This window comes from Physeter macrocephalus, chromosome 7, assembly GCF_002837175.3.
Source record: "Physeter macrocephalus isolate SW-GA chromosome 7, ASM283717v5, whole genome shotgun sequence".
NCBI classification, from domain to species: Eukaryota; Metazoa; Chordata; class Mammalia; order Artiodactyla; family Physeteridae; genus Physeter; species Physeter macrocephalus.
The window spans coordinates 11,220,854-11,235,149 of NC_041220.1; the positions used below are offsets into that span (position 1 = coordinate 11,220,854).

The 14,296-nt window shown below is 34.1% G+C and overlaps 1 protein-coding gene across 19 annotated transcripts in view; it reads left to right on the forward strand.

Annotated features, from left to right (window-relative positions):
* Nucleotides 1–14,296, forward strand: part of CCSER1 (coiled-coil serine rich protein 1) — a 1,341,341-nt gene that overhangs the window by 178,657 nt on the left and 1,148,388 nt on the right. For all 19 annotated transcript variants that reach the window (XR_008617752.1, XM_055085805.1, XM_055085806.1 and 16 more), the window contains exon 2: nucleotides 7,397–8,761. Coding sequence is in view for 18 of the 19 variants with exons in the window: in XM_055085805.1 (XP_054941780.1) it covers nucleotides 7,438–8,761 (1,324 nt within the window). In the remaining variant the exon portion in view is untranslated. The remainder of the gene's footprint in view (nucleotides 1–7,396; nucleotides 8,762–14,296) is intronic.

A 14,296-nucleotide genomic window follows, 5' to 3' on the forward strand; every position in this document is an offset into this window, starting at 1 on the left:
ATACACTACCAAATGTAAAATAGCTAGCTAGTGAGAAGCAGCCGCATAGCACAGGGAGATCAGCTCAGTGCTCTGTGACCACCTAGAGGGGTGGGATAGGGAGGGTGGGAGGGAGACGCAAGAGGGAGGAGATATGGGGATATATGTATATGTATAGCAGATTCAGTTTGTTATAAAACAAACTAACACAGCACTATAAAGCAATAAAGATGTTAAAAAAAATTCCTTGTTTAGGCTCTGCTTCTAAGAAACCTAACCTACAACATTGCAAGGAATTGTTTTTCCAAAATAATATTTTAAGACCAAACGAAATTCTCCAATGTAAGAAGATGTAAAATTTTCTTTATTAACAAACATATATACTTTTGGATGTTTTCTGTCCTCTCTAAAGTTGCATACTTGTTGTGACATTTTCATTGTTTAACAAATTTATCAAATTCATTCTTTTGAGAACCATGTTCGGGGTCTGAGACGGACAGTCTTTGCATATTCATAATATTGTCAGTTATTTGCTTCTTTAAGTCTGGGTTATTTTGTTGAAAGTAAAAAAAATAATACTGAGTAAATGAACTTAATATTTACTTAATAAAAAATTGAAATGAATGTAGGCAGTTATACATATGTGTATTAATTAGTGTATTAATTCCAAGCCCCAAGCCCATTGACGTATGGGTACTCTGGCCTCTAACCTTCCTTTTTGTCCCCTTCAAGATTGACTGGAAATGACAGTATTATTTGTCTACTAGTAGACAGAATTAGAACTTCAGCTGAGAGAAGTTGGGGAGGTTATAAACTAATTAAAATGTACTTGGCTGTGAAATAGTTCAAGTATGGTTAATTTTTCTTGATAATTTATAGTTATTAAACATTTATCATGTGCTAGACCTTGTTCTAAGTGCTTTTTGGTTTTACTTATTAGATCATCACAAAATCTTTAAGATAGTTGCAGCTATTATCCTCATGAAGGCTCAGGGAGTTTAAATAACTTTTTAAGCCACTCTCAAGTCACACAGCTCTTATGTGTAGTGCTGAATTCAAATCGAGATATTTTTGCATGAGAGTCTTCTTTCTTAACAGTTATGCCTTCGTTGTGTATAAATGCCAGAGCATAAACTATAACGTTCTTTAAGTATAAACGTAGTCTCATTTTTTACTCAAGCCTGGGTCACATGTAGATATGACTTTTAGACTTTTTTCTTCTTTCACTACTAACTTCTGTCTAATTTCTGGTCAAAATCCATTCTTCTCTCTATGTTTCTCTTCTCCCTCTGTTGTTTCTTCTGGTCAATGAAGAACTGAGCTTATATCTGGCTGGGTTTCAAGATTGCATGTCTTTCTAAATACGTATTATGGTCCCTGTCGTTCTATTAATTCAGACAAGGAATGCATCTGCTTCCCTAAATCCTGCTAGAATAATCTCTTTGAAATGTATTATTGTAACTGTTCCCATTATCATGCAATTTAGCAGCCTCTCTTTCTCTTTTTACCTAGGAGATTGATTTATTGATTTACAGATCCAATAAGGGACAACCTATCTCTGCTTACATGCAAGTTTTAGGGTCAAATCATTTTTATGTAAGCAAGCATTTCTGACATAAGCAGTTATTTGTATTATTTTTTTCTTTATTGTTGAAAATAACTTACTGTACTCAGTGTGGCTAAATTATATGCAAATTTAATAAATTGTTAATTGAACATCCAATCAATTATGTGATTTCTAACTCTTGCTATCTTTGGCTGACAGTCTCATTCTCTTCCCGGTGACCGATCAATAACCCACTTGGTCCTGATCAGTCATCCTTTTAATGTATCTCATATTGTTCTCACTAACCCTGCTGATTGAAGTGGCCCTTGTCCATGTGTGTCAGTGATTTATCGTTAAAAACGCCTCTATTAGTTCCATATTTTTTTAAATGAAAACAATAAAACATTTTAGAAATACATTTAAAGATAAATTACATCATAGTTAAAGTAAAATTAGGAGTATGGGATTAACAGATATACCCTACTGTATATAAAATAGATAAGCAACAAGGATTTACTGTAAAACACGGGGAATGATATTCAATATCTTGTAATAGCCTATAATGGAAAACAATCTAAAATATATGTAAATATAACTGAATTACTTTGTGGTACACCTGAAGCTAACACAATATTGCAAATCAACTATACTTCAATTTTATAAAAAAGATTATTGAGATGTAAATTGCATGAACTTTGTAATAGAAAGAATCTGAGCCGGAGGGCTTTCCAGCTAAGCCATAACACCTATCAGGACTCATTTAAATCTGCATCAAAATGTCATAATTAGATAAGATTGACTTGGAAGCTTACTCAAGCTATTATCTATTTAATTTTGGTGAAAATTCATCAGTGTCCTTTGATATGTTTACATATGATTTGTTTTCTGCCATTGCTTTCTTAATGTTGAAAGTTGTTACCTAGAGAGTATTTGGTTTCTGTGAATTTTCTTTTTTTCCATTTTCACCATGTATCATTGATTTTATTTTAAGTGTGGTCATTTAGGCTTTACCTGGTTATTTTCTGATATCTTTTCTCAGAGAGGATAGAACTGAGACTGTATTTAACTTATGCAGCATTCCCCACAAACACTTCAAATATTGATCATTGTTTTTAAATTCCAATAAAAATGTATACTTTAGGGATGTTTATCATAAGGGGTTAGAATACTGACCCCAATTTATACACCTCCACCTCCCCCCAAAATTTTTGATGATTTTTTAAACAGTGATTGGGGCAGATTTTGAAAAGTAGCTCATTTTCATAATCACTGTATGTGCTGTACCATCATGCACCACTTGCTTGAATGCATTTCATTAAAAAAGGAAGAAAGTGCAAATTTACTCTGTACCAAGCAGAGTGTTAAGTTTCTTTGTGATGTTGTACCTTTCATCCTTAAAGAAAAATCACTCTAAAATAATTATTATCTGTGTTCTCATTCATGCTACTGGTAAGTGGCAGAGCTTGGATTTGAAACCAAAATTTTTTTTATGCTGATTGCATGTCTGTGTAAAGGGTACTTTCTTTGTGTAGGCTTGTTTTTGCAATAATATACCACTAATTTGGGGAGAGAGACAAAGGATACTTAGTACTATCTCAGATGTGGGACATCAGGTCCCTTCATCATCTTTGGCTCATAGTGAAAAAATATGAGGGCTGTCCAAATTCTAGGAAAACAGAAAAATGACAGGAAACAAAAAGATTAAGGGGGTTTTGTTTTGTTTCTCTTACCTGCACAGATAGACATACCTGTTTTTGCATATGGTAATCAGTTTCCAAGACGATAGGTGTGAAACCCTTCAAGGTTATTCTATGTCTTGGTTAATGCCTTTGGAATTATGGAAAAAAAGTATAATTTTTCTCAGTATATTTTACTTCTTTAAGGTATTTTACTTTTATTCTAATATTAAATAGGTAACAAATTAATGATCCATAAAACCCCTTGAACTAGAATTTACATCTTTCTCAACCATGCTAATTAAGAAATTCAGCTCCAATTTTATTCAGAATAGATCTGCCATATAATGTGGTGCTCTATTAAGGGTGATGATAGTGTTTGCTAAGGTTGTAGAGATCACTGAATAAAGTACTTTCTGGGAGCTTTTTGTTAAATTGTGCTCAGGAGCAAAGGATCCTTTTTCTTCAGTTGAGATCAAACTGAGTTTCATACCACTTCTAATACAGTCAGTCTGCATCTGTGGAGGTAGTATGGTCTACAAATCAGTATAACTTTTGTTTATTTAGACAGCATTTGAAGTGTAATTAGAAGACACTGTTCTTACATACAGAATTTGTTTTTCCAAAGAAAATATTTATGGTAATAAAGGTCCCTGGACTATGGGCAGGTCTAATTCAACCTGTATGTTTTTAGGATCTGTTATGGTTAAAGTGACTATGACTCCTGAACCAGGAAACATTAGATGAGAATTGAGAAAATATATTTTATCTGATTTGGAAATTTATAAAAATATATGAAAAATATGTACAAGGTTTTCTAAGGAATTAAAGGAAATTGTTATAATAATAAATTTATGATAAAAATAAAAATATCATGTTGTAATGTTGTATTTGTCTTTCATGAATAAGTTGAAGTTGATTTGATGATATATTGTTATTCAACTTGTTAACATTGTCTTCAAATGTTAGCAAATTGTAGATATTGATTTTACAGTTTGAAAGACTTTCAGTTAACTCATGACTCTAAAAGTTGTAATTCAACATAATTAACCTCAGAATTGTAGCATTTCATTTTTAGTAGTGAGACAGAAAATATGTTTGTGTTTGAAATACTGTTTTGTTCGAGTGAAAACTTCATCTTATGAAATCCATTGACTATAGGTACTAATTGTGTATTAGGCACCTGGGGTCTCAAAGCAAAGCAAAAATGGCCTTTGCCATTAACAGGCTTAAGGTAGGAACTTCCCTGGTAGTGCAGTGGTTAAGAATCCGCCTGCCAATGCGGGGGATATGGGAAGATGGTCCGGGAAGATTCCACATGCCGCAGAGCAGCTAAGCCTGTGTGCCACAACTACTGAAGCCCAAGCGCCTAGAGCCCATGTCCACAACAAGAGAAGCCACCGCAATGAGAAGCCCGTGCACCGCAATGAAGGGTAGACCCTGCTCGCCACAACTAGAGAAAGCCCGCATGCATCAACGAAGACCCAATGAAACCAAAAATAAAATTAAAAAAAAAAAGCTTAAGGTAAAATAGTAAAGTCAGATAAACAGATGTTTACTATGTAAGGTAATACTTGAGGATGCATAAAGGAGGAGTGCTAAGTCCAAAATGGAAGAGAGTAGGAAGGGGGATGAGAGATGGCATTCTGGAAGGGACCATGTTGTAGAAATAGGAATTTTACCACATCACAGTTACTGGAAGGGCATTCCAAGCACATGGTTCTACATCTGCTAATGCCTTGATGGTGAAAGTGAACAGAAAGTGGCAAGTAGTAATCAATGCAATTGGAGAATGAAATATGAGACGTAGATTTTAAAGTCTTTCTAAAGAATATGGATAATTCCAACCTGTAGATATTTTGTCTCTCTCATTTAGCTGGAATAAAGAATTTCATTTAAAAGACTATCTGCAGATAAAGTGAAACAAAAGATTTTTATCTCCGGTAGATTTTATATCTATTCCATGTCATCCCATTCAATGTATAAATATCTCTGTGTATCTATGATGTTTTTACTTATATTAAGACAGATATATTAGTAGCACATATGTATTGTAAATGGAAGTCTGGTTGTTTTCATTAAGAATTTTACTGTAATTCTTTTTTCTGAAAATTTTTCATTAGTTAAATCCTTTGAATACTTGCCTAAGAGACATGGGATTTATTCACTCTTTTATTTTTGATTGCTGATACAAATGTAAGAAATACTAAAAAAAGTCAAGAAATATTTCAGTATATATAAATTCTGAAGATATTTCAAAAATAATGGTAGATATCTTGACATTAATACATTGAAGGCCATAGATTCACCACCAGCTGCAAATCATTATGGTTGATAATGCTCTTATTAGAGCAAAATTATACACTGGGCATTGAATGGAAATAAATCTTGCCTATAAATAAAAAAATCACAGCTGAGAATGATGTTAATTTAAAGCATTAGTAAGAGTGAAAGTGTAAACAAAATTGTATTATTTTTTGTATCCATTTCAGAACATCTAAGCTGGGAGGAAAATGAGATAGTTTTAATTTATGAAAGACTTCACAAACTAAAATGTCTTTGTATTTTAAGCTTTCTTCAGCTAAAGCCTTGCAAGGATACTTAAATGTTTTAGAAGTGGTTCACACATAGTTTGATTTAAATTCAAATTCAGTGAGTGCAATTAAAGATCATCCAATAAAAATCATGAAAGGCAAATTGATTTTATATCAATTAGTACAAAATATCAAATATTTAAAAACGCATATGTGAAAGAGAAAATATTTTCCATTTTTGTCATACACTTCTTCAAGGACATGAAAGTATTTTACTTGATCTAATAATTTATCTGCAAGAATGATAAAATGGAGGGCCTGTCATTTTATGTAGTATTTATTACTGTTAGATAGTTTTGGTTGCAATAAATAACAAAAAGAAACAGCATGATTCAAGTTGACAAAGCGGGGGTGTGCACATTATAGTTAAGGAATTAAGTGAAATTTAGAAGCAAAACAAAACAAAATAGGAACCAAATCATGGCACATTATAAAAACCAGTGAAAATAGCAGTCACCGTAAGAGAAAGATCTACCATACAACTAGTCAATTCTGAAGTGGAAACATATCTGGGCCTTCAGCAGCATAAGCTCTTGGCTTTTCACTCTAGTGAAAGCAGTATATACCATGCTGATTATGAACTGACCCTGTGGTTAGATAATGCTTAGTTTCTTAGTTCTGCTTTAGCACTTAATCAGCTGAGTGACGTAGGCAACTTATCTTTCTGCTGTAAAGTGACCGTAGTAATATCTACTTCTATAGTTACAAGCATTAAAAGAGATAATGTTTCAAGTACTTGGTGCATCACAATTAATGAACTGCAGCTGTCACCTTCTCCTCCTCATCCTTCTTCTTCGTCTTCATCATCAATACCCTGACATTAACATGGTTCATAAATTTTCTATGCTTCTGCTTTCCTCTGCAGGTAGTCTCCACTTGTCTTAGCATTACCCGTTGAATTAGCTTTCATTTTTCTTTTCTTCAACTCATGGCTGTGGTTTCCTCATAACTTTATCTTGTTTATAACTCTACTCTAGATCCTTTATGATGTAGTTTACTTTCCTCTGCCAGTGGTCTAATTATTTCTAAACTTACTAAATCATAATCGAAGGGGAAGAATCTGTTCCAATTGGTTTTTTTCTTTGAGTAGAGATTCTAGGGTCAGGTCATACCTTAGTCTGGTCTGTGGTTCTGTTAAGCTCAGGTCAGTTACTTGTTGAGCCCCATGGTACATCTGGTGCTGGCCAACAGAGGCAGTGGTGGGGCATTTTACCCAGAGAGCAAGGATGGTGGCTGTCATAGGCCTACTAAATCTAAATAAATAAACATAAAAAGTTAAGATTAAACAATTTACCAAATTATAGAACTGGTGTGAGTAGTAAGGCTGAGTCTTGAATAGTAATCTCGTGTCTCCCAATACAAATTTAGACTTCAAATATTCTTGGTCATTGTGAGGTTGTGGCACCATTATAAAATTTCTATACAAATTGTTGGATATTTTGCTACATAGAAATTCAGAAAATTCTTTATCAGAATTTTACTATTATTATTTTAGTATAACAAATTCTGTGTCATGAATGAAAAACCGGTATTATGTTTTAAAATGTCTTATTTATAATTGAATTCTATTAACTTGTTCTATTTGTTTTAACTTTTCTCAGGTTGCTAAGTTGGCTATCACAGTGCAAGCCTTGGAGTCCCAATGGGGGACTCCGGATCAAGACGATCTACTCTGGTCTCCCGGTTGCCGATATTCAGAAGGAGTATTAGCAGAAAACATGATTCTCTTCCTTCTTCACCCTCCTCCAGTAATACAGTCGGTGTCCACAGTTCGTCTCCTTCCAGCACTAACTCAAGCTCAGGTAGTACAGGTAAACGCAGGAGCCTCTTCCGTACTCCTGCCATTAGCTTCCATCATAAGAAGGGGAGTGAACCTAAGCAAGAACCTACCAACCAGAACCTTAGTATTTCAAATGGTGCTCAACCTGGTCACAGCAGTGTGCAAAAACTGAGTTTGGAAGAACATACTAAAACCAGGGGAAGACATTCTGTTGGTTTTAGCAGTTCACGAAATAAGAAGATAACGAGATCTTTGACAGAGGATTTTGAAAGAGAAAAGGAGCACTCGACTAATAAGAATGTCTTTATAAATTGCCTAAGTTCTGGCAAAAGTGAGGGGGATGATTCTGGATTCACAGAAGAACAAACTCGCCGTTCTGTTAAACAGTCAACAAAGAAGCTTCTTACTAAATCTTTTTCATCTCACTATAAATTTTCTAAGCCAGTTCCACAGAGCCAATCCATTTCACTGATACAGCAATCTGAATTCTCACTGGAAATTGCACAGTACCAAGAGAGGGAACCTGTGTTACTAAGAGCTTCTCCATCGTGTTCTGTGGATGTAACAGAACGGGCAGGAAGCTCTTTACAATCTCCACTGCTTTCTGCTGATTTTACTACAGCTCAGACACCTTCAGAGTTCTTAGCCTTGACTGAAGATTCTGTGTCTGAAGCAGATGCATTTCCTAAAAGTGGGAGCATGGCATCCCACTGTGACAACTTTGGCCACAGTGATTCTACCTCTCAGATTTCTCCCAGTCCTGCTGCTGCTACAAAGACAACAATAGATCTTATGGGAACTGTTCCCTGTGCAATTATGTCTCCTGGGAAATACAGGTTAGAAGGTCGGTGGAGCACTGAATCTAAATCCTTACCAGAAACCTCTGCTGCTAATCAGAAGGAAGTGTTATTGCAAATCACTGAACTACCTGCTATGAATGCGAGTGACTCAGAGATTCACCTATCAGCAGATACAAGAAGAGGAGAACATATGGTGATACAAAATGGCGAACCAGTGTTGGCAACAAGCTCCCCAAGGAAACTTGGATTTTATGAGCAACATAAAGCAATAGCTGAACGTGTTACAGGGATCCATCCTGTTTCAGATTCAAGGATAATACCCTCTTCCGGTGATCGTTATATTTTAAACAAAACATCATATGGATATGATGTAAATCCTGCCAAAGGTATGATGATTTTCTCTGTATAATAAATGATATGAATTATAATTTTCATTGTAATTTCTTCAATTTTCTTATTCTGTCTCATGGAGACTACGTTTTTCTTAGTTTTCACTCTTTAATAGTCTATCCTATTTATAATCTGTCTTAAATCATTTCTCTGCTTAAACTTATTTCATTCGTATCATGCTGAAAATGTAATTCATCCGTGTTACTTATTTTTCTTAGTTGTGTAATTCAGATTCTGACCCTCAGAAGAAAGTGGAAGGAAATTAATTTTATTTGCAATGTGGCTTTATCTAAGATAAGAGCCATCTTTTTTATAGTTCATGATAGAGTACTGGTATTTCTTAGTTAAAGAATAGATATAGCCCAGACACAATCATTATAAAAGAAATTCGTATAATTTTTATTTTTATTTTTTATTTTATTTTATTTTTTTTGTAGTACACGGGCCTCTCACTGCTGTGGCCTCTCCCGTTGCAGAGCACCGGCTCCGGATGCGCAGGCTCAGCGGCCATGGCTCACGGGCCCAGCCGCTCCGCGGCATGTGGGATCCTCCCGGACCGGGGCACGAACCCGCGTCCCCTGCATCGGCAGGCGGACTCTCAACCACTGTGCCACCAGGGAAGCCCCAGAAATTTGTATAATTTAAATTCTTTTTCCTATTTTAACAAAGTTTTTATTATTAAATAGGATCCATGTTTTGGCACAGAAAGAAGGAGGGAAGGTTGATTTACTCCAGTCTGTTATTTAACAGAAAACATGGTTTTTCAATATAAAAAATTCAGTTCAAGAGAATTGTTGAATATATAATACCTACTGGCTGTATTTGACATTTTTTATTCTTTTTTTCTGTACTGTGATTCCTACTACCACTGCTGCCGCTTTTGCTACTACTACTAACACTAATAGTTCTCCCAACAGTATGTCCCATTTACTGTTCTGTGCCCTTTGGATACATTAATTTATTGAATCTGGAAGTGATTGAAGTCACTACTATTATTCTAATTCATTCTACAGGCAAGATGATTGGAGCACAGATAGGTTAAGTAATGTGTCCAAAGTCACAAAGTTCATAAATAATTGTTTAAGATACAATCCCTATGAGGTAGGCACTAGTATGTTCCCCATTTTATACATGAGAAAACTGAGACCAAGGGGTTATACAGCTGGTAAGTAGCATAGCCAGATTACAACTATCTCAATCCAAAGATCAGGCTCTTAATGACTAGGTTGTAGTACATGTCATGACCCAGGCTCTTTCCAAAACATTAAGAATAATACTAAAATATTAAATAAAATTTGTAATCAGTGAAATTATATATTATATAATGTCAAGAATCATAAGTTTATCTGACTTACCTAACTAGTCTCTCCATGAATATAGCAATTTTACAGTTTTAAATGCATGACTTAATTTTCCAACTGTCTTCATATTTTTTCACATTTGAGACAAAATCACTTTTACACATCTGCCTACTTTTTTCATTTTTTATCTTGGTAGCCTTGCTTGTATTTCGGGATTTAGTTATACCTGTTTAATTCTTTAACTATAGTATAATTATAAGAATGATGACGATGATACTATGTGCCCAAAGATGTGCTAAGCAATTTGCACACACTGTTTTATTTAGTACTAACCAAAGATTTATGTGGAAGTTATTAATAACTAAGGTTTAGGATTAAGTTAAATAACTTCATGAAATCACAATGTTAGCAAACGGTGGACCTCAGATTAGAAGGTAGGCAGTTTTTTAGAAAATTGCATCCAAAAAGGTAAAAGTGTAATTATTTTGATTATATTTAATTCTTATTTAGAAATGGTGACTTGCCTCAATGTCAAACTGAATAGAGTAAATATTTATCTCTTTGGAAACTAGGGAATGACCAACAATTATCTTGCTGATTATTAATCTGTTGACTGAGATCCTAATTGCAAGCCATTTAACACATTAATTTCACTGAATTTGGCACCATGATGCCTGTTCCTGGACATTAGGTGATAATTCATAGTATCTACAACTTGTAAAATAGAAAGAGACAGGCAAATAAGCTGGTAATGTCAAAAAGGAAAAGTTGGTTGCATATTATTCTTCATTTTCATCAATAGGAGATATTCATCTGCTATTCATAAAGATTTTATAATTTAGAAGTTTCAAGATTTTAAAGCCATTTAGACAAATGTATTTTATGTAAGAAAGAGTTGCCAAATTCCATAATACTAAGTTTATTCTGTATTTATTATGAAATAAGTTTAAGCTAATATTTAATATACATCTGAATGTGCTGGGTGTACATTCATATCAGAATTATTAATGGAATGTTGACCTCTCTGGCAATTTAACTTTTACTCCTTGGCTTAAAAAGTTACTGAAAAAGCTGCCATATGTTGGCTTAATAGGTTTTAACCAAGAGTCTTTAAACCCATAGATGAGCTCAAACAGAGCAGTTTAATTAATTAATTAATTAATTAATTAATTAAACAAATATTGTGTTGGTACTGTTTTAGGCACTAAGGGTATAGCAGTGAACAAAACGAATAAATTCCTTCCTTCATGAAGCTTTCTACTGGGAATACTCAGACAATTAATATACAAATAAATAAATGTCAGATGGTAATAACTGCTGAGGATGAGTTTAAAGCAGAAAAGAGGATTAGGAAGTGGGGGGGTGTGATTGTAGTTTGCATTTTTTAAACTTTATTCAGATATAATTGGCAAATTAAATTGTATATTTAAAGTGAACAAAGTGATGATTTGATATATGTTACATTGTGAAAGGATTCCCCCCCACATCAAGTTAGTTAATACATCCATCACGTCACATATTTACCTTTTTGGGTTTTGTTTTTCAGAAATTTAAGTTCTACTCTTAGCAAATTTCACTTATATAATACAGTGTTATCAACTATAGTCACCTTGTTAGACACTAGATCCTCAGATCTTATTTATCTTATAACTGAAAGTTTGTACCCTTTTACCAAGGCAACCACTTTTCTACTCTCTGTTTCTATGAGTTCAGCTTTCTAAAAAAGATTCCACATGTAAGTGATACCATGCAGTATTGGTCTTTCTCTGTCTGGCTTATTTCACTTAGCATATCTTCAAGATTCATCCATGTTGTCATAAATGACAGGATTTCCTTCTTTTTTAAGGCTGAATAATATTCCATTGTATGTAGATACTACATTTTCTTTATCCATCCCTCTTTTCTCATATTTAGGATGTTTCCAAACCTCTGCTATTGTGAATAATGCTGTTGTGAACATGGGAGTACAGATATGTCTTTGAGATAGTGATTTTGCTGCCTTTGGGTATATTGCCGGAAGTAAGATTGCTGGATCATATAGTAGCTCTATTTTTAATTTCTTGAAGAACCTCCATAATGTTTTCCATAGTGGCTGCACCAGTTTACATTCTCACCAACAGTGCACAAGGGTTCCCTTTTTTCCATATGCTCAAAAACATTTGTTGTCTTTTGACTTTTTGATAATGGCCATCCTAACAAAAGTGAGGTGATACCTCATTGTGGTTTTGATTTGCATTTCCCAGATGATTAGGGATGTTGAACTCCTTTTCATGTACCTGTTGGCCATTTGTATGTCTTATTTGGAAAAATGTTTACTTAGGTCCTTTGCCCGTTTTAATTTTTTTTTCTTGCTATTGAGAAGTATGAATTTTGTGTATATTTTGGATATTAACCCCTTATAGGATATATGATTTGCAAATATTTTCTCCCATCCAGTGAGTCCAATTGGTTGTCTTTTCTTTCTTTCTTTTTTTTTTTATTGTTTTCTGTGCAGAAGCTTTTTAGTTTGAAGTAGTCCTACTTGTTTATTTTTGCTTTTATTTCTTTTGCTCTTGATATCAAATCTAAAAAATCATTATCAATATGAATGTCAAAGAGCTTATCCCCATGTTTACTTCTAGGAGGTTTATAGTTTTTGGTCTTAACTTTCAAGTCATTAATCAATTTTAGTTGATTTTGGTGTATGGTAAAAGATAAGGTCCCAGTTTCATCCTTTTGCATGTGACTGTCCATTTTCCAACACTGTCTATTGAAGAGACTGTCTTTTCCCCATTATATATTCTTGGGTTCTTTGTCAAAAATTACTTGCAACATTTGCATGGGTTTATTTCTTGGCTGTCTCTTCTATTCCATTGATCTATGTGTCTGTTTTTACACCAGTACCAGACTCTTTTGATTACTGTAGATTTGTAATATAGTTTGGAACCAGGAAGTGTAATGCCTCCAGCTTTGTTCTTCTTTATCAAGATTACTTTGGCTATTTGGGGTCTTCTTTGGTTCCGTACAAATTTTAGGATTTTTTTTTTCTATTTCTGTGAAAAATGTCATTGTAATTTTGATAGGAATTGCATTCAATCTGTAGATCCCTTTGGGTAGTATGAACATTTTAACAATATTAATCCTTCCAATTCATGAACATGGAATATCTATTTATTTTTATTTTCTTCATTTTGTTTCATCAATGTCTTTTATAGTTTTCAGTGTATATATTTTTTGCCTCCTGGATTAAATTTATTCCTAGGTATTTTATTCTTTTTGATGCAACTGTAGATGGGATTGTTTTCTTAATTTCTCTTTCTTTCTTTTTGTTTTAATTTTTGAATTTTATTTTATTTTATTTTTATACAGAAGGTTCTTATTAGTCATCAATTTCATACACATCAGTGTATACATGTCAATCCCAATAGCCGAATTCATCACACCACCATCCCCACCCCCCCACAGCTTTCCCCCCTTGGTGTCCATACGTTTGTTCTCTACATCTGTGTCTCAACTTCTGCCCTGCAAACCGGTTCATCTGTACCATTTCTCTAGGTTCCACATAAATGCATAAATATACGTTATTTGTTTTCCTCTTTCTGACTTACTTCACTCTGTATGACAGTCTATAGATGCATCCACGTCTCTACAAATGACCCAATTTCGTTCACTTTGGAGAAATGTCTGTTTAGGTCTTCTGCCCATTTTTGGATTGGGTTGTTTGTTTCTTTCATATAGAGCTGCATGAGCTGTATGTATATTTTGGAGATTAAACCTTTGTCCGTTGATGCGTTTGCAAATATTTTCTCCCATTCTGGGGGTTGTCTTTTTGTCTTGTTTATGGTTTCCTTTGCTGTGCAATAGGGAGAGTTCTAATTTCATACTTTTACATGTAGGTGTCCAGTTTTCCCAGCATCACTTATTGAAGAGACTGTCTTTTCTCCATTGTATATCGTTGCCTCCTTTGTCATAGATTAGTTGACCATAGGTGATTGGGTTTATCTCTGGGCTTTCTATCTTGTTCCATTGATCTATGTTTATCTTTTTGTGCCACTACCATATTGTCTTGATTACTGTAGCTTTGTAGTATAGTCTGAAGTCAGGGAGTCTGATTCCTCCAGGTCTGTTTTTTTGCCTGAAGACTGCTTTGGCTATTCGGAGTCTTTTCTGTCTCCATACAAATTTTAAGATTTTTCATTCCAGTTCTGTAAAAAATGCCAATGGTAATTTGATAGGGATTGCATTGAATCT